At 41.2% G+C, this 18,498-nt stretch overlaps 1 protein-coding gene across 1 annotated transcript in view; it reads right to left on the minus strand.

The window, feature by feature from the left end:
- Nucleotides 1-17,920, minus strand: part of T265_08901 (hypothetical protein) — a gene marked incomplete at both ends in the record, with an annotated part of 29,514 nt that extends 11,594 nt beyond the window's left edge. The window contains 3 exons of the mRNA XM_009174829.1: nt 12,385-12,919; nt 13,016-13,034; nt 17,871-17,920. Of these exons, the coding sequence (XP_009173093.1) occupies nt 12,385-12,919; nt 13,016-13,034; nt 17,871-17,920 (604 nt within the window). The remainder of the gene's footprint in view (nt 1-12,384; nt 12,920-13,015; nt 13,035-17,870) is intronic.
- Between the last annotated feature and the right edge of the window lie 578 nt (nt 17,921-18,498).

Consider the following 18,498-nt stretch of genomic DNA (forward strand, 5'->3'; position numbering starts at 1 on the left):
TGCCCAAATTTTCCCACTACGTCAGGTGCTAGAACAACGCCATACGTATAGGCGACACCCACAATCACTATTCCTGGATTTCCGAGGCGCATTCGACTCGGTTGATCGGTCTGTTCTTCTTGAGACACTTGCCCATCAAGGAATGCCCCGGAAGTTTGTAAACATCATACGTTCTATGTATCCTCAGACTTCCGGACGTGTGAGAGTGCACGGAGAGCTCTCCAAAAGCTTCCATGCACAAAGCGGTGTCCCTCAGGGATGCCCACTCTCTCCATTCCTTTTTAAATTTGTGATCGATGAAATAATGAAACGAACCCTGCAGGGTCTCTAAAACGCTTGTGTACAAATAGCCTGTGAAGAAAACCTTGTTGATCTGGAATGTGCAGACGACATCGTTCTCATGTTCGAAGAGGCGGAAAAGACGCAAGTATTCTTGGATGAATTGACCAAAATCATCCCATCCTTTGGTATGCACTTTGCACCCGCAAAGTGTAAGGTTATGCTGTGGACGTGCAGTCACTTGAACACGCCCCCTACAATCCAGGGAGAGGTACTGGAAGTTGTGGAGCGTTTTACGTATCTTGGAAGTTGTATTAGTTCTGATTGTAGTGTGACAGATGAAGTGAATGCACGAATCTGCAAGGCTCGGGCCGCGTTTGCTAACTTGAGACACCTATGGCGTCAGAATGGTTTATCCCTGAATCTGAAGGGACGTGTGTATCAAGCTACAGTACGGGCTGTTTTGTTGTATGGCTGTGAGACTTGGCCTATTCGAGCAGCGGACCTGAGACGTCTTCAGGTGTTCGACAATCGTTGTCTCAAAACCATAGCTCGTGTGGGTTTGTGTCAGCGAATCCGTAACGAGGCAGTTAGAAAGCGTGTTTTCGGTTATGTAACGGGTACTTCCATTGAAGAATGTGTCCAGCACCAGAAGCTGCGTTGGGTGGGACATGTGTTGCCGAAAAGAGTGCTGTTTTCCATGCCCAACTCAGAGTGACGTGAACAGAGGTGGCCAACCCTTGACTTGGCAGGGGAGTATGAAGGAGATCGGTGTTGCTCGGCTCCCAGGATGGGGACCGCGTGATCCTCACTGTGCCTGGTTGGAGACACTACAAGATATGGCTGCCAACCGATGTCAGTGGCGTTCTTGTTGTCAGTTTCTATCCAGATTGCCTGAGTGAATGTCTGGAGGTGTAGACACCTCGGAATGATTGTGTTAAGCTAGCACTAAGTCCATCCCTCGTCCACCTTTACTCTTTTCTTTACAATAAGGCTTTCAAATAGGTCATGGTTGTACGGCAGTGAAGCATCGGTGTTGAACACTGATGTCATGCTTTCGATGATGATGATGATGAATGAAACTACTTCTCAGGAATAATTCATTTTATTCAAAAAATATCGTTCCATATGCAATCTTTCGTTTATCTCTGCTTTCGAGTTGCTTGCGATAATTTTGCTAGGTTTTTCAGTACAGACGGCATACTTTTAAGCACTACTATTGGCCTCAATGTTCAAAATTTGTATATGTACCAAACACACCTTGAAAATAATATCGTGACTTTGCCAGCGCTAGGCAGATTTATCTATTCAACCGAATGCTCTAAGATGCGCTTGTCTCCTTGCAAGGGCAGTACTCCTGGAAAATAATACCTTGCAAAACATTCAGCTTTTTTCGATCCCCGAGTTTGTTTCCCAGGTGAGCTAATCATATTTGTGCATTCTTCGTCGTCAAACAAACTGAAACCTTATTGTGGCTGGTAAACGTCCCCGAGGGTATGCATGATTGGTTTATCTTGCAGCCGTGTTTGCGCCAGAAAAGGTAACTGCCGTCCTGTTGTTTTATGCAAGCACGGTTTTGTTGTTTCGTGAATTTTTGATCAAGCACCAAAAGCCGGTTCTAACGTACAGCGAATTTCTTGTAGTCATGCTGGCTGTCACTTCTTTTGTCGCTCCTTCCTTTTTATCCTAAAAATTTGTCCCCACATAACGTGAATGTTTCTGAATACATTCAGAAAAGAAAATCTGGGCCAGTGGTGATCGATACTCTAACTGGTTCAAATTAGTTAGTAGCCCGAAAACTATGCCAAAAGCCTATTCTGAATCTCAAGATCTTCTTTGAGTTGACAAACAATAGGTTGAAGCTCAAACAGACTAGTATAATACTAGCAAAATGTCAAGTGATTCTCAAGTGCAGCAAGCCCCATTAGGTCTCCGACCATACAATTTCTAAGGGTCACATTTTTGAATCGTCAGCATATTTGCAGGGTGAACTCTGTTCCCGAAATAGCCAACTACACAGGAGGGGTAGCTTTAATTACACCCATACAAAACAAGCATAGATGAAAAACATGTTGACTATGATGAATCGTTGAGACCGGGAAGAGAAATCCGTGCACCACTTAGCCTATGGTTCTTGCTTACACATGACGCCACCGGAAGAATCACAAGATCTCTGCATATGAGAAAAAACATGCGAAAATATAGCCCACATTCGAGCAGACCCAGAAGATCTTAGCTTACGCAAAACACAAAACAAATATGTTTTCCCGACAGATTTCAGACTGCAATATTTTCAGCATTATGTGTTCAAAAGGCGGCTGGGCTCCTAGTTAAAGTCCTCCAGTTAAAGTCCTCCTCCTCGTCGTAGGTCACGACGAATATATATAACGCAGAGCGACTTTACACCAGCATCTACATTCAAGCGCTTTGGTCCTTTCTTTTTCACTCTTAGGTTCCGATGCTTGTCTTACATACTGAATAGTTCCATCTAGCCACCAAAATTTGGCATGTAAACAGACGCAGGAAAAATTCACAATCAAGCACTTCTATGCCATAGCAACAACAGCCTCACAAGATTTGGCCACAAACGTGTATGTAAATGAAGTATGTTCATCATGTTAACTATCCAAAAAAGAATTCCGGACCTGCTCAAACCAACAGTCTCGTTAGATTAGGTTTAATATGAAGACTGCCAGGGAAAGATATTTGCACCTTACAAGTTGCTGTAGATTACAACATCCGACGTCTTCGTGAGTAGGCAGACTCAGGTAGTATCTGCGAGCTCAAACATGCGTTGACTGCCTACTTAGCGGGCTGTCTCAAGTCCCTTAATGGGGTGACAGGTAAAAATGAAAACATGGTGATGGCACTAATCGCTGGTTAGTAGATATCACGAACAAAACTAAAACATAACTTCTAGGGATGCTTATCTCCCGCGGCATGAGGAAAGTGTCAGTGAAACTCGAGAAAAACGCTGACAAGGCAAAAGATTCAAATTTATTTGAATGCCGAGCCAAATATGTGAACAACGTTTTGGCGCAGATTTGCTGGTCGATGGATTCGACAGGCAGACCAATGGACAGGCAGACAACTAGAGTTAGGAATATCTGTCCGTAAACGCCACGCCCCATTCCTACATCCAGGCCTCATTGGTAAAATCATTCGAACGCTTCCAATTTCAAAGTTTGTCATCAACTAAAAGTTAGCTGTGCACACATTGAAATTAGGTTTTAAGGTCTAGACGGTTATTTTGTGTTTCTAGAAATAGCCACCCCTTCTACCTGTTCTAATCTCAGTGATGGGGCCAATTTTCCATCGATTTAGAGGGATCTGACCATAAACCCGAACAAGCGCAGTAGCGATGAAAAGGGCATTGTAACAGTTACATGTGAGATACGTTTGCCGAATGATGTTATCACGTCGTGCCAGCTGGGAAATTGAAGGCACAATCAAGAGACCAACCTTTACCCCAACTTATATGTCGAATCGAATTACATCGTAAGACTTCTGCACGGGACTGCCAATGAAAAGCAAAGTTTACGCTGCGTAGCATGTGCAGCTACTTAGACGTCATTTATCTTGTTTGGATTCGGCCATATAAGACCGATGCATGGATGAGATGAGGAAGATTTAAGACCAGAAACACACCCAACTGCTAGTTTATAATCATCAAATCACGTGGAGCCAAGTAGCCCTCTGTAACACTCGGTAGCACTCAGCAGCAGAGCTAACCGTTGATCTGTATTGGTAAACTGCCACCCCAGGTATATTAGAAATGGCTATTTCAAATCAAATGTCTTTGCAACAATTATTACAGATCTTCACCTCTAGAACCATTGTACAATTGATGCTTCAGTATTGTATCTGCATCTGCCTCGTTTGAAACGGTGATCTGCTCTATTGGTGAAACGGTGTATACTACTGATGAAGCATGCGAGTAGTTTATGACGTCAGAGCTCCTTCCTGATCTGCTCTTTGGTGAAACGGTGTATACTACTGATGAAGCATGCGAGTAGTTTATGACGTCAGAGCTCCTTCCTGGTATCCGATGGAAGGTGATATATGTTGAAGAAATGTGGAATGCCAATTATTGTGTGAAAAAATGAAGATGTGTGAGAATACACAACTTTTAAAAGCTACTTGCATATGAGACGTTTACCTTGGTGTCCGATGGCTTGTAACCGTTCAGTTCGTGTTTGCTAGTAAATGACTCCGCAGTGGACAGCTTTTTCCTTTCACTGGTAAACGGAACCTAGATTATACTGGAGTCGGAGGCGGTGAAGTGGCTTGGAAAGTTACTTTTAGACTCATATTGTGTCAACATGCCATTTGAGCACATTTAAGAGGGTGGACCAGTGATCTTGGAATTCAACGCCAGATCACATACTTATTCCGTTTTCGTTAGCTTCCCTTCCTTTCAATATAGCACTAGTCTTAGAAAATCCCTCTCAGTTCCACCAAAAGTTTTATTTTTTGGCATTCTCAGAGAGCTATAATTGATCTGGTAAACATTCTTATCCATACCTTATCTCTGATTTTTATCTACCAAGTCCAAGACTACCGACAAAAACGCATCTTCAGACGCTTCGATTCCAGCTAGTTTTTCCGCTAGCTCAGATAGTTCTAGGAATCCCCTGTCTTGAACGCTTACCTTTGCTAATGGATATTTCAGATATATAAGTTGGAAAACACCAACTCAAAATGCTACTTATGATGTGTATATTTCCCATATCAGCGGTCCACCTTAACAGTACAATGATGCTAGCTCCCAAATGCCTAAATTCTGCGTGAAGTGCCATTTCTATATACCAGGATTTTATTTCTCGGCTTTCAGTTTTCTGCGAATTAGCTACGTCCAAACCGATATAGACATAGAAAGTTGTTCATCTTACTCACTCCACAGCAAAAACTGAGGCGGATTTTGAAATAATCATGACACGATGACTGTTGCCGGTTTGTTTGCATTTGTTGGTTTGGTTCACAAAGTTTTTGACAGGTGATCGCCAAGGTAGCCCGCACCTTGAGACCATCGACAAACTGGTCTTTCAACCAACCTAAATAGCGAGCTTTCATTCTACAGTTGCGTTGTTTTTCCGAGGTAAAAGTGAATCGTTTAATTCGTCAAGTTGGTAAGGTAGTTGTTTTCTAATAAAATACACTCATTTACATACCCATTTTGTTTTGACGGGAGACTCACTAGGACCCACTTAAGTCTCGTTTACAATTTTTTAAACAGTCATCTGCGGTAACCCATTGCAACATCTCGGGTTAACCCGAAGACTAAACAGCCAAATTACTGACCGGATGGCCGAGTAAAATGGCAGTCTCCCAGCCCTCGAGCGTACTTTGCTTTAAACAGCAGCTGCCAACCAAAAGGGTGTCACAGTTATACAGAAATATTAATGTTGACAATGCCACCATTAACTAACTTCCAAAGTCGACTGTATCACTCAGAAACTCGCTCGTCTACTAAATGACTACCTGAAACGTACATTGACAAATTTAAAGTCTGAATGAACTATCAACACAAGGACTGAATTGTGATCTATAGCATCATTCTTGGTGATCATGCTTTGAGTCATTCCGTAGTAAAAAGGATTTTTCATTTCTATCCTCGGGAAAAATACTCACACACAGTCAAAGCTGCCCAGACACTTCCCCTTCAAATTGTCGCTTGATACATTTCCGTTCTTTAATGTGCTTTTTTGCTTATGTGCTCTTCCCAACTATCAGAAAATTTCCGGTGACAGCCTTTGTAGTCTACTGCCTGTGTTCCAACCACGTGCCTTCAATCGCACGGTGCATGAATTTTTGCGAGGCTGCTTTTTTGTTCTTCGGTTTAAGCACTCTTAACTAAACTTGAGCCAGTTCCTATCAATGCTTCGACTGACCACGCCTAGACTGGTCAGCAAAAGGCTGACCAGGCAGTCATCGAGAGAAGTGTAGACGCAATACACTGACCAAAGCAGCATGCGAACTTTCCGAAAAACGTGCTTTGTCAGCAGTATCAACAAATCACAATCCCAGAGACTGGATGGGTAAACCAGTCATGTAACTCAAGTGTAAACATTTTTATCCTTTCACACGTGATGATCAAAAGGTGCGCAGTGCGTGCTCACCCCACGTGTCAGATGACCGGATTTCAATATTTGCGTGGCTTTGAATACGCACCTGCTATGAACTGTAACAAGAGAATAACTCCCGTGGAATAATTCCTCTTTATCGCGTAAAACTCCGAGAATACATGAACCAAAACGGGAGGGGGACTGTGTGGACGAAAGTCTTTTAGATGTGAGTACACCAGAACATTCGGAGATATGGTTACAAGTTGGAATAAATGTGGCTTTCCTGAAGTTACCAATTTCTCTCTCGAGCTTTATTGCTTGGGAGAAGCAGCAAAATAAACACATAAATGAACGTTCTTTCGAGGATTTGGAGATTATTTTGTTTGCCTATAAACTTGCTCACCTAACCGAAGCCTGCTTTGTTAATGTGCCACAGGGTAAGTTCACGTGTAAAGTTAGGACGTTAAAACACACAAGACACATATATCGTGCTCTTCAGTCGGTCATTCCACGCACAACAAGGTGCATAGTCTCTTGGGGCTTTCGAACAGTTGTTTGAGTTCATCGTGCAGCAAGATGGATAATGGGTTTGGATGAAAACAAAAATGATAGTTGATCATTGGGGATATGGTGTGGATTCGAGCCTGGGTAGCCGGCTAACCTGAGTCGATGGAGCTTGAGTGCCAACCTGTTTTCTCCATAAAGTTATGTGCTTCCAAGATGCAGTTCACAAACACCCGTAGCTGTTGACCCACCATCGACGATACATATAGGATTGGTGCACAAAGCCACTGAACTCAGCAGCTAATCTACTGTCTCAACGCACGATTGACGAAGACCTTTCGGTGCTAGTTGCAGCTGAGTTGAATTCTTCTACATCTAGTTGCGACGTGATAAACTGTGGTAGGACCACACAACCAAGAAACATAGTAACGTATGTAGGAACGATTGACAGAAGGATAGGGTGGACATGATTTAGTATGTTTCATGGCTTGTACTCCAAATGTAGGGGCTGCCTAGCATGAAGCAGTGGCAGAAGCTCTCCAGTAACCAAATATATCCGTATTCATATTCTCTCATAAAGGCGTAAGCGCCAATTTAATGATGCAAATGGTTTGTTTGACTTGTATTGTAGATGATATCCATAAACATGTGGCCAGTTCTGCACGGCTGGACCTTCTAGATGTTGCAAAATGATGACCAAAATTCAAATTGCTAATGTAACTCTTGATGAAAAATCACAAGGGATCATTTTTTCTTAAATTTATGGCTCCAATAACTGAGTTTAAATCATATCTTTCATAGTCGCTAGTTGTGCTCTGTTATTCTTAAAGGCCACGATTAGCTCGAGAGATAACGAGATTCTCTCTAGTGAGCAACGTCAGTAAACTATTGAGACATAATTCCAATTTATAAGAAACCGTCATTCTCCTACTTAGTTATCCAGACTCTTCTGTGAGGTATGACCGGTCAAGAACGGAAAAGCAACCTCAACTGATTCATTGGTCTTCTAAAGAAAAACTTTAGGCTAGTAGTTATTGGGAGACTTCAGGCTAATAGAGGAACACTACGGATAGCTACTCCCCTGGCGATGCTAGCGACACCATCAGTGTAAGTAAGTAATTTCAGGAGCGAAATAATGTTCAGAAACGAAAAAAACTAAAGAAAACCCGAATTTTACGTCCAACGACTGTCTCTAATGAAGATTATAGTGCATGTGTTCAATGAGTAGTTGCTTGCATTACATTGCAAAGGGTAATTTTAATTGAAAATGTGGCCGTCAAGCAAAATTGTTTTTATGAAACATATCAAACTGGATCCGATTTGGTAGGGTGCACTACAAAATGTAAAAATTTAAACACCTTGTGTGCCATTGTGCCAGAGATGGCTCAGCGAGATAGCTCAGTAGTGGGAGCGCGAATCTACTGACCGGCATGTTCGTGGTTTGAACCCCACCTTCTCCTCTCGACATTACCTGTATGGACTTAGACACCCTGGTAGTATCGCAGCCCTCGTGATTTCATCCGATGGCATCGCAGCTAGGCATCGGAAGGGCGTTATAGTTGAACGAATACTAGTACCACTAGTACCAGATCAACCGCAGAAACTGCTAGCTGAAGCAGTTGTGTACTATTTCCCTATTGCTCCCTTACTCTCCTTTAATCCTGAAATACGACTCCAGTAAATCATCCTACACCCCTTCGGAGATTATGAAAAGTGTTTTGACCGCGTGCTTAACGTTTGGCATTATAAGGTAGGTTAAGATAATTTTCTTCCAATATTCACCAATAAAGCTACTAAAGCCCTTTCGGTAAACAAATGTCTTTGAATTTAATCACAATAATTGTAGCCCACAAAAAGTGCCAAAAATATTACTTCTCGAAAAGTGCTTTATAAATATGACATTCTAAACATTTGGTGGTGAAACAACAGAAACTTTTACACTGTCATCTTTACCGTTTAGTATGCAGTGTTTTTTGCAAATCTATCCTTTACAAATATACATCAGTCAAGAGCGACTGATGATATGGAAAGTCCCAGTGGACTGCATAAGACAAGCAAAAATAGGGGCATCGCTCAAGCAACCAAAGAAGAACTCAAACTTTGGGATATCTGTTAAATATCTTCCGAGTAAATCTATAGTAGTATGTTGCCGTAAAACGATATTTTTATCAAAGTAAGCCTCTGTATGCAGCAAGAAGTAGCTGATAAGCTTTGTGGGAAGTATATTTGGTCATGACGGCGACCTACGAACAATATCACTAAAATACGTGCTTTTATTCTGAGAAATTTTGAGAAATTTACAGTTTGATTGCAATTGAACCCCAGTCTACATAATTAGGAGTTCACCTTCCAAGGTTTGGCATTATTAGGTCTCGATTAATACTCCACAAGTGGAGTATTAAGGTTGCGTTTCTTAGTGTTCAGTTTATTAGCGCTGTCTACCTTTCATATTATGTGTACTCTCAAGATGATTGCGCTCTTACATCAGTTATCTTAAACGCGGTGGAGTGAATTATATCCACCACTGAATGTGATGCCACGTAAACTCTGTGGCTTAATTTGGCCTACGAAACCCACCTATCTGAATGTGATGACCGTTCATTGTACCACGATTCAAACGAAATCCCTTGGGATGGCATAGGAATATAGGGTATAATTTTGTGGACGCAGTGCTTCTTCATGTCCGACAAACAAACAAACTGTGAGCACACAGGATTGACTTATAACCGAGGAATCTATTTACCAACTTTTGGGTTTAATCCTGGGCTTTTCCTTATGTTTATACTCATGAGGGACTGGAGAAAATTGTAAAAATTCAAAACAAATTTAAAGAGGCAAATATCACGGGTGAATCATCCTAGACTGTACGCAATGCACGCATGAACTTATCAAAAAGTGCTCTTCACTCACTATCCTTTAAAATAAAACCATGACGTTCCGCAAAATGTTTTGTGAAATTAGAATAAATAAGCTCCACCAAGTTTAATAGTTTGTATTGGATGGTAGGTTGGATATCCCCAGTGTACCATTTCTTCCGAGAACTGTATCGTCAACATACTGTCGTGTCGAGGTTGTTGATGTTGAGCAACACAAACCTATCTATTCCTGGAATGCTAGAGCGCTATCATACCTCTTAGTAGTGCACCACCAGTGAAGCAGCGAAGTTAGTAAGTTGGACTCCGATTGAGTGCCAATGGATGATCAAACCAAAAGGCTTCAGTCCCCTGAAGCCTAACCCAATACTCAATAAAGAGACAGATCTATTTTGTTAAAAGTCAAAGAAAAATAAAATCGGAAAATTGAAGTTCTCTGGTGAGATCCGGTTCAAGGTCCATTGGGGAACTGTAAGGAAGAAGTTATGAATCTTCTTTCACATTTGCTAGGATCGTATCGTATTGGTCGCTCTGTGCTTACACAACTGCGCCTCTAATACGAGACCTGGTACAAATTTTCCTTCGAAAAAACGCTCAGTTTTGGCTAAATTTGTGGTTCCTATGCCCTAACAAACTCCGTTGCAAAGAACCATTCGTACCTTGACTCACGATCAAGCAAATAAGAGAAATCCGGAACGTATTGAAGATTCAATTGTAGCTGTCAGTAAAATATGTATAAAGAGTAGATTTCAACTTGAGTGAACAGATATGCTACAATTTACAGCTATTTGATCTAGCATTCATTTCGAAGTATTCCGTGTAGACTTACAATCAACTAGAAGAGCCTTCTCAAAAACCATTTTCCGCCTGTTCAACTACCTTGTGAGATATATCGATCACTCTGCAAACCAAGAAGTGGTTGAAACATCAACGAAAGATAGAAGAGAATGAATACTCAGCTTTGTTTACGCAAGGAATAACCCTTAGAAATTCTGAAATGGATATATTAAATAGAGATTTTTCAGCCATGCACTGCTTGCAGATTATAAAAATTGTATTTTACTTTTGTTTCAATCCGAAATTCTAGATAATTCTTATATGAACACAATTTGAGGTGCTCCAGAATGACATTCCTCAAAAACATTGCGTGGAGTACACAACACCGTGAAATCTTTTATTAGTGCAAATGCAATATATGTAAGTCATATGCCAACTGGATTTGGTGTGAGTTTACCAGAACAAGACTGGGGTAGCTGTGTTCGGAAGAGAGCGATGTGAAGGACATGCTAGCTGTCTTTAGTGCCTGGAATTTATCAATCTACATTCCGTGTCCAGTTGCTTGCTAATTATTCTGTGCTATTTGGACTACTTTTCTTGATTTCATTTTTATGGCTTTATGTTGAACGGCTTTGTAGTGAAGCATAGCAATACGTTTAGTTACTCGTCTACAAAGTGTGAGCAATCAGCCAACACATCACACATTTAAAGAATCAGGGAAAACCTCCACACGACGGAAAAAAACATATTTGAAACTTCACTGATGAACATCAGTTTGAATGCATTACGTCCCCAACTCTTCCGTGTATATCCCAGACAATTCTTGTGAAAAATTTAAATCAGATTACTATTTTTTTCGGATTTTGTTGAGGATGTTCAATAATCCTGCTTCTATCCAGGGTCAACTGAATGAATATTTCAAGGTTGAGTTTTATGATTCCAGTGTTGCCACACATACCGTCTATCTGGGAATCACGCTTCAACTTTCGCCAGATTGGGTCGATGCACAACTTCATTGAGGAAATTGAGCAAACTATGCCACATTTCTCCACATAATGTCTGCACGCTACCAAATACTGCGCTAGCTGTATTTTTCGGATTTGTTGAGGATGTTCAATAATCCTGCTTCTATCCAGGGTCAACTGAATGAATATTTCAAGGTTGAGTTTTATGATTCCAGTGTTGCCACACATACCGTCTATCTGGGAATCACGCTTCAACTTTCGCCAGATTGGGTCGATGCACAACTTCATTGAGGAAATTGAGCAAACTATGCCACATTTCTCCACATAATGTCTGCACGCTACCAAATACTGCGCTAGCTGTAAATCGTAGCATAATGAATTATCAGTGTTGTACTAGAGTATTAGTACTTCTACAGGAACAATCCAAAATGTGTACTGAGAAGGACATATAAAACAATATACTCAGCATGCAAGACTGTCCGTCTCAGGATTTATGCATACCCGTTCCTGATTGTGAAGGAGTTCATATACCATTTCGCGATCAACGACTTTTGCTATTCACATCGGATAGGTTTTTGGATTCTTCCCAGAAAAACAATTAACGAAACGTCGGGAAAAATTTGTATCCTTTGTTGCGATGATAGCAAACCAAATGTGTTTACTGAGTGAATAATGCTCTATGTAAATAGTAGTTTGTCGCCTTTCTGACAGTTTCATATAAATACTGCCGGATCAATGTCCGACATTTGGTAAGCATAAGCAATACTGCTTGGCTATTTTGAAATGAGTTTCCTAATCCGTCAACAGAACAAAACAGTATTCTTCAACGAAGGGAACGTCTGATTGGTTGTTCCCCATATATTCAGTATACCCACCAGATTTAGCCGATGCCAGTGCTGTAAAAACAAATATAAACCTTACTTTCACACATCCGCATAATTCGTTTTTCAATCTCCCTCTCTTTCGCTTCACTTTGAAGAATACTTCCTTGAACCGGAACCTCCGCTTTCAACGGATCTCCCGACAGACAACCGACTTCAGTTAATCGTAGATGCATCACTGTTCGCTTAGTCATTGCTTGGAGTTGCCGATAGCGCCGAATAGGGTCCAGTTGCCTCGTGGATTCGTAATCACTTGCTAGTTGTTCCACAAACTTACGCAGCTGTTTCCACTCCGCGGTTAAATGCTCGTTTGTGTTTTTCAGCTTCCGATATTCTGTTCTGGCTGGATCTTCCAACACTGCCATGATGGCTTCACGTGTTTTTGACCTGTCTATGCTAAACAAAGTAGACATTCGCCTAAGTTTCTCGCCGGCGTTGAATCCGCTAGCTTCAATGCTGTTACGGTCCGAGCTGGCAGATGCAAGAGATAAGCGTCCTGTCTTGTTTGAGGATTCATTACTTGGTCGCGTATAAGATGCGGCTGCTGGAGTAACAGATGTGCGTCTGGGGAATTTCTGCAAAGAAGTGGTTGGCAGTGAACACATCACGTATCACATTTCTCGTCTGACTGAAAAGACGCAGAGTATCAGTTTCCACGCTTATGAACCCACCTTGTTTGCATTAGATAATCTTGAACGATCGAACAAACAGGACACAAAAACTGTCCAATGAAAGAACGGACAATTTAGCTTTCCTCATTGGCTCTATTTTTCTTCCTAGTTAATTTCCACGAAGGCTTAGATTAAGTTAAGAAAATAAACTCAGGTTGCCTAAATTCACCCAAAGCAACCCATAAGAATAAAATGTTAAATGCAGTGTCTAGGTTAAAAGTATATTTTTTCCGTCTACCAGTATAGAAGAAAACCTACGTCTACTTGAGTAGAACAGACGACTTGATAATGCAGACAGAAAACTGAAAAGTGATTTAGCGAGCATATATTAGCAGTCAATGGAAGTACTTGAAATCAAATTTCTATACCAATTCTCTCAAAAGTAGACCATGAAACAACTATGAACAAGACTGTTTCCCACGGAATGTTTTGTTCCTGTGGTTTTAAGACCTGTATTCTCTTGCTGGTCTCCTCTTTAGAAATAGCTACATTTTCCCAAGCTGATCAACATATCCTTATGATTGCGACGTTTGGTTTACAAGTTTTTTCGCATTGGATTTGAGAATGCGTTTGTTTTGACCGCTTGTTTTAAATCCCAAAAACTGTTGCAGCTGCACTTTCAACGCAATAGAACTGATTTACCTTAACCAAGAGTTTCTTTAAATGATAACTTGTGTTGTTCTGGTTTAAGAACACTCACGTGCTCGATTCTTGTTGATAGATGTACAGCGGGCTTGACCAATCAGCAAAGTCCCCGAATTGATAATTCGTATATTCATACTCTTTGATTCTGCTTCCTGGCGACATAACACTGATAGTGATCTTTGCTTGTCAGGTGAAACATCAGGTAGAATGGGACTGAACTGGCTAAAGATTTCACGATAACGGTGCAATCGTTAAGAGAGAAGTGAACCTTTTGGATCAAGGCAACCGGCCTAAAGGAACATGAGCATCACACAACATTACAAAATATCTGGACGGGTATGAGAAAGTAGAATATGCAAGTGTGAAGAAGTAACGAGGAAAAACGTCCAAGGACCGTTCAATACCCATAAAACGGCAGTTTTCTCGTGCAGAAAATTTCATTCAAGCGAATTAGATCTGGTTTAAGACAACCATTGAGAGCTTCTATCCACAAATGACAGCAGTTACGTTCCCGCGAACCACCTCTATTCATTATTTTTCTAATATTTTCCAACTAGGAAGAGTTTTTTTTATGGTCTTCTTGATTTTTCAGCATTTCCTAAAGACTAAGTCCGCATGTGTTTCAGCTGCCTTAAGAAACCTATCTCCTTGTTCCATCTAAGCATAACGCATTTACTATTATTGTGCATGCTATTTAAAGGGACGAAAGTATTTACCTATTATTCGCAACTAGGCTTATTCTATGATCTGTCCCCACTTATTTCGAACGTCACATCAATCGCATCCGTTATGCATCCGGTTCAAAGGTATGCAGAGTGTGTGGTCACTTAAATGAACCGGCCTGTGCAAGGGGTGGATTTTTGCAAGCTTCAGGATCCTGTCATCACTTTTATTGATTTTATAAGCTCATTTTACAAAAACTACTTACTTTTCACAATATATCATTTAAAGCAGCTGGCTGCTGAATTCAAATCCGACTTTGATTTCATTTGCGTGATATTTCCCCATTAGGTTTCGGTGGAAAATTATACTTATTTATTCTGTTGCTTTTGGCCTTACTTGAACCGTAATCTCCATTTTACCTGTAGTAATCGGTAATACCAAAAGATGTTCAACAGTTCACATGATCTGTGCTTTTAACTCCTATCTTTTTGGTGATTCAATAAGCAGAAAGATAATAAACTCATTGTCGAGACAGCAGGCATTCGGACTTTTCTAAATTGAAATGCATTATTCCTACTTGCTATTCGCAACAAAATAAAAGACGTTTATCGGATTGATGCAGAAAGCGATTGTGGTTTAACTTACTAGGGCTTATTAATTATAGAAATTGAATTCAAATTCATGTGAGATCTAATATCAACTAGTCTTCAGTATACTTTCTTCATTTCCAAATATAGTCGACTGAAAATTCGGTCTATTGAACTGTCTAGGGCGCATTTTTTAAATGCTTTTGGTGACCCTACAATATATACCTTTCTGATATCATTCTGTTCTTTCTCATCAGATATTTTCAGATTATTGGCATGGTTCAACTTTAAGGGACTCTTAGCGAACCTGATCTTTGAGTCCAAACTATTGAATATGCCTTATGTATTCATTTTGCAGTGGTGTTGCCTTCGAATTCCACAGATTATCTCCTTGGAGAGCTTCTTCCTTTTATGGAACAAGCAACTGCCTCATCTTACGCTTTCCACTGCAGTTATTACATTTTGATCGACTTCGAGTGCCTTAGAAGCCCTTATTAATGCTTGATGGAGTATTTTACACTCAATTATGCTAGAGTACCACGCTTTGTATGTGATATTTTATTGCATCAGCCAGATTCCGCATATTGTGTTCCCAACAGAGAGTCTGGAGCAAACATTTTGTCCCCAGATTTGCCGACTCGTGACAGTAACAAATCTTCATACGTACCATTATTCTGCCGAACTATTCAGTAATGTTCTCATTTAGATAGGCCCCTCTAAGTACCACCCAGATTTTCATAGTCTACGCAAAACTGTAGCAGACTTCTACATTGTTACACCATTGTTGTTGTCCCAAATTAGTTACGTGCGTTGCGTGACTGTTCCGTAGATTTTGCTTCCAGTGGTTTATTATCTTTTTACTGACACTAATAACATGTAGCCTGACAAACTGCATGTTACCCCCTTTATTCCGTATGGACTGAGTTATTACTGTGTTTGTCCTACGTAGAAAGAGATCAGCTTGTCATAAATAAAAGTTTGCTTGTACATATTGAATTTCACTTGTGTCCGACTGTCCGGACTTGTTATTGTTTAGAATGCCGTAGGAGTCACATTTTTTTAGGGAGAAATTACAATTCAGGTTTGAATGCTTGTAAGCACGAGCCTACGCACCTGCAAAGATTCTTTTGACTGGAGTGACAATAGTGTTCTGTGGTGAGTCTAGGCCGTCATTCTTTCTTCAACTTCCCAATGTCTTTGAAAATTGTTGTTTAGAACCGCGTCTATCTTTAATATATTAGAAACAGGTGTGACAGTCTTGAAGCTTAGATGGAAGTGTAGGCTGAACCAGGTGAGAAATTTTTGACGGCGCTACCTCTGTCGAATCAATGGAGTTTCAGGGTTACATATCACGTCTGACGTTACGCAGCCGGCTGTTGTGCTAGCGGTTATCAATTGTAGAGAAGCTGGGATTGAGTGCCTAGCAGGACGACCTGATGGTGACTGACCTAAGGTGACGGGAGAAAAGGTCGGAATAGGCGGTCTAAAGCGGACTTGCGACAGCTCACCAGTCGGCCCGCCGGGAATCATTAAGGCTGTAGTGAAGGAGGCTGAAGATGGTATTGTTGAAGTAGTAGTGACCTGAGTGTCAGCAGGACCAGAAGTGCCAAGAACGGAACGCTGCGGGAAACTGGCCACAGTTTCGGAAGTTGCTGGAACTGCCTGATAAGAAGTAGTAGTGAGCACGTAGACAGTTTGTGGTAGATCTGACACTTAAGAAGTATGAGCCGTTGATATGCGGATCTGTGAGGCAGAAGAAACAGTAGGCGAAGGGGTGACTATCATCAGGGGATGCGGTTCTGCTGTGTTAGCACTCGATGATCGCAGTTGCGGAGCGATGGCTCCTCCAGTTAAAGGGGTGGTTGTTGCTAAGGGCTGGAAGCCGGAACCAGGGATAGGCGCACATGGAGGATTACCACCAAGGGAGCTCGGACGAACTGAGAGTAATCGTATACCGACGAAGCCACGAATGTGATTTTCACACCATTCAGGTTAGACCATTATCTCTCTGCCCAAGTAATGATGGATTTTCGCGACGACCTCACAGATTGTCCCAAATTCTTTCCTTGAAGTACTAATAACAATAGCTATTATAATACGTGCATGCATGTCAGTGGGGTGAACCCAAACATTGGGCAAGGGAAGGACGCCGCCCTTCAGACCACTTTACAGCCGAATAAATGGATAAATCTTCAAAAGCGCCATTTCCATAAAAGTGTCACCCACTCGGTTACCGAAAATTTGATACTTCCGAAAGAATCCAATAAAACTTGCCTGATTATTTTGTTTGTCTGGACTTGGTGCCAAATGTTCTCTGTTTTGAAATTCTAATCATGAAAAACAAAGAATTTTGTGGCTATAAGTTTGATTCAGATAGACTATACAACAAGATGGGCCGTCAAAATGTGTTTTATTGCATCAGAAAGCTACTAGAAATGGGTTAACCTTGACTCATACATAGTCGGTCTAGCTCATGTCGTCACAAATTCATTATCGTTTATCCGCATCTGGATGGTGACACGTGTCTACCAGGTTTGATGTACTCTGCTCCTAAGTTGGACCTTGACCTGGCTAGGTCGCAGTCAAATTCGGAGTGGGAGTACATCAACACCATCAGCCGATACAATCAACCGATCACCATGATACCAGCAGTCGTTCTCACTTTGATGGTTCGTTCCGAGGAGCTATCTGGTAGGTCACGGATGTGGAAAATGTGTGGTTTTGGAAGTTTATCCGTTCAGTTGGAATCTACAAAGGATATATTTTCATACCGCTAAGATTTGCCTCCTAAACGGACAATTTTAACCTGAGAATGTACTTAGTAGGCAAAGTGTCGCACTTGACGTAGTATACGCCAGTCTCAGAAACCTCCTTTTCCTGTGACTACACAGGTTTAAGGATTAATCCTTCAATTTTCGATTCCCTACTCACACACACTCATTCATACACAAGCAAATTACTTTGCAACTGAGATGTTTATCACATCGTCCGTATTGGTGTGAACAAACATTCCCGCGTTATCTTTTGTCCGACTCAGATGAACTATTATGCCGCTTACATCGGCAGTGGGCGTTAATCACCGTGAAATGCTGCAACTAACTGTGAAACAGCCCTGATTGAATTCATGAGCTATCATAACTAAAGTCTACCTTAGAAGCGACTATCAAGTGAATTGACTCTACGGATGTGACCGTGATCAAAACCTGATAGGAGCCCTTTGAAAGTACTTCGTTTCTTCGATGGACATTAGCCGCCAGATCGTTACACAGCTGTTTGAGTGATATGTTGTGGCAATTTGAATGGCTGGTTTGGGATAAAATGAAAACTCTCGTGTGTGGCACGCCGACGGATTTCTTCAGCAATGTGTAGCCAGTCTATTCAGACAATCTTACTCTGTGTCCATCTAATTAATCATACCATTTAATGAGTTCAAATGCGTTAACATGCGAGTGGTTAGGCAAGTTTGCTTAAAAAGACGTTCCAAAGCTAGGTCAAAAAAATGAAAAATTTTCCATAAAGAATATTCCAACTATAATAGCTCTATGCACTGGAAAATCCGTAACGTTTTGAGATTTGTTAGGCATCCTT

Source organism: Opisthorchis viverrini, assembly GCF_000715545.1.
Source record: "Opisthorchis viverrini unplaced genomic scaffold opera_v5_244, whole genome shotgun sequence".
NCBI classification, from domain to species: domain Eukaryota; kingdom Metazoa; phylum Platyhelminthes; class Trematoda; order Opisthorchiida; family Opisthorchiidae; genus Opisthorchis; species Opisthorchis viverrini.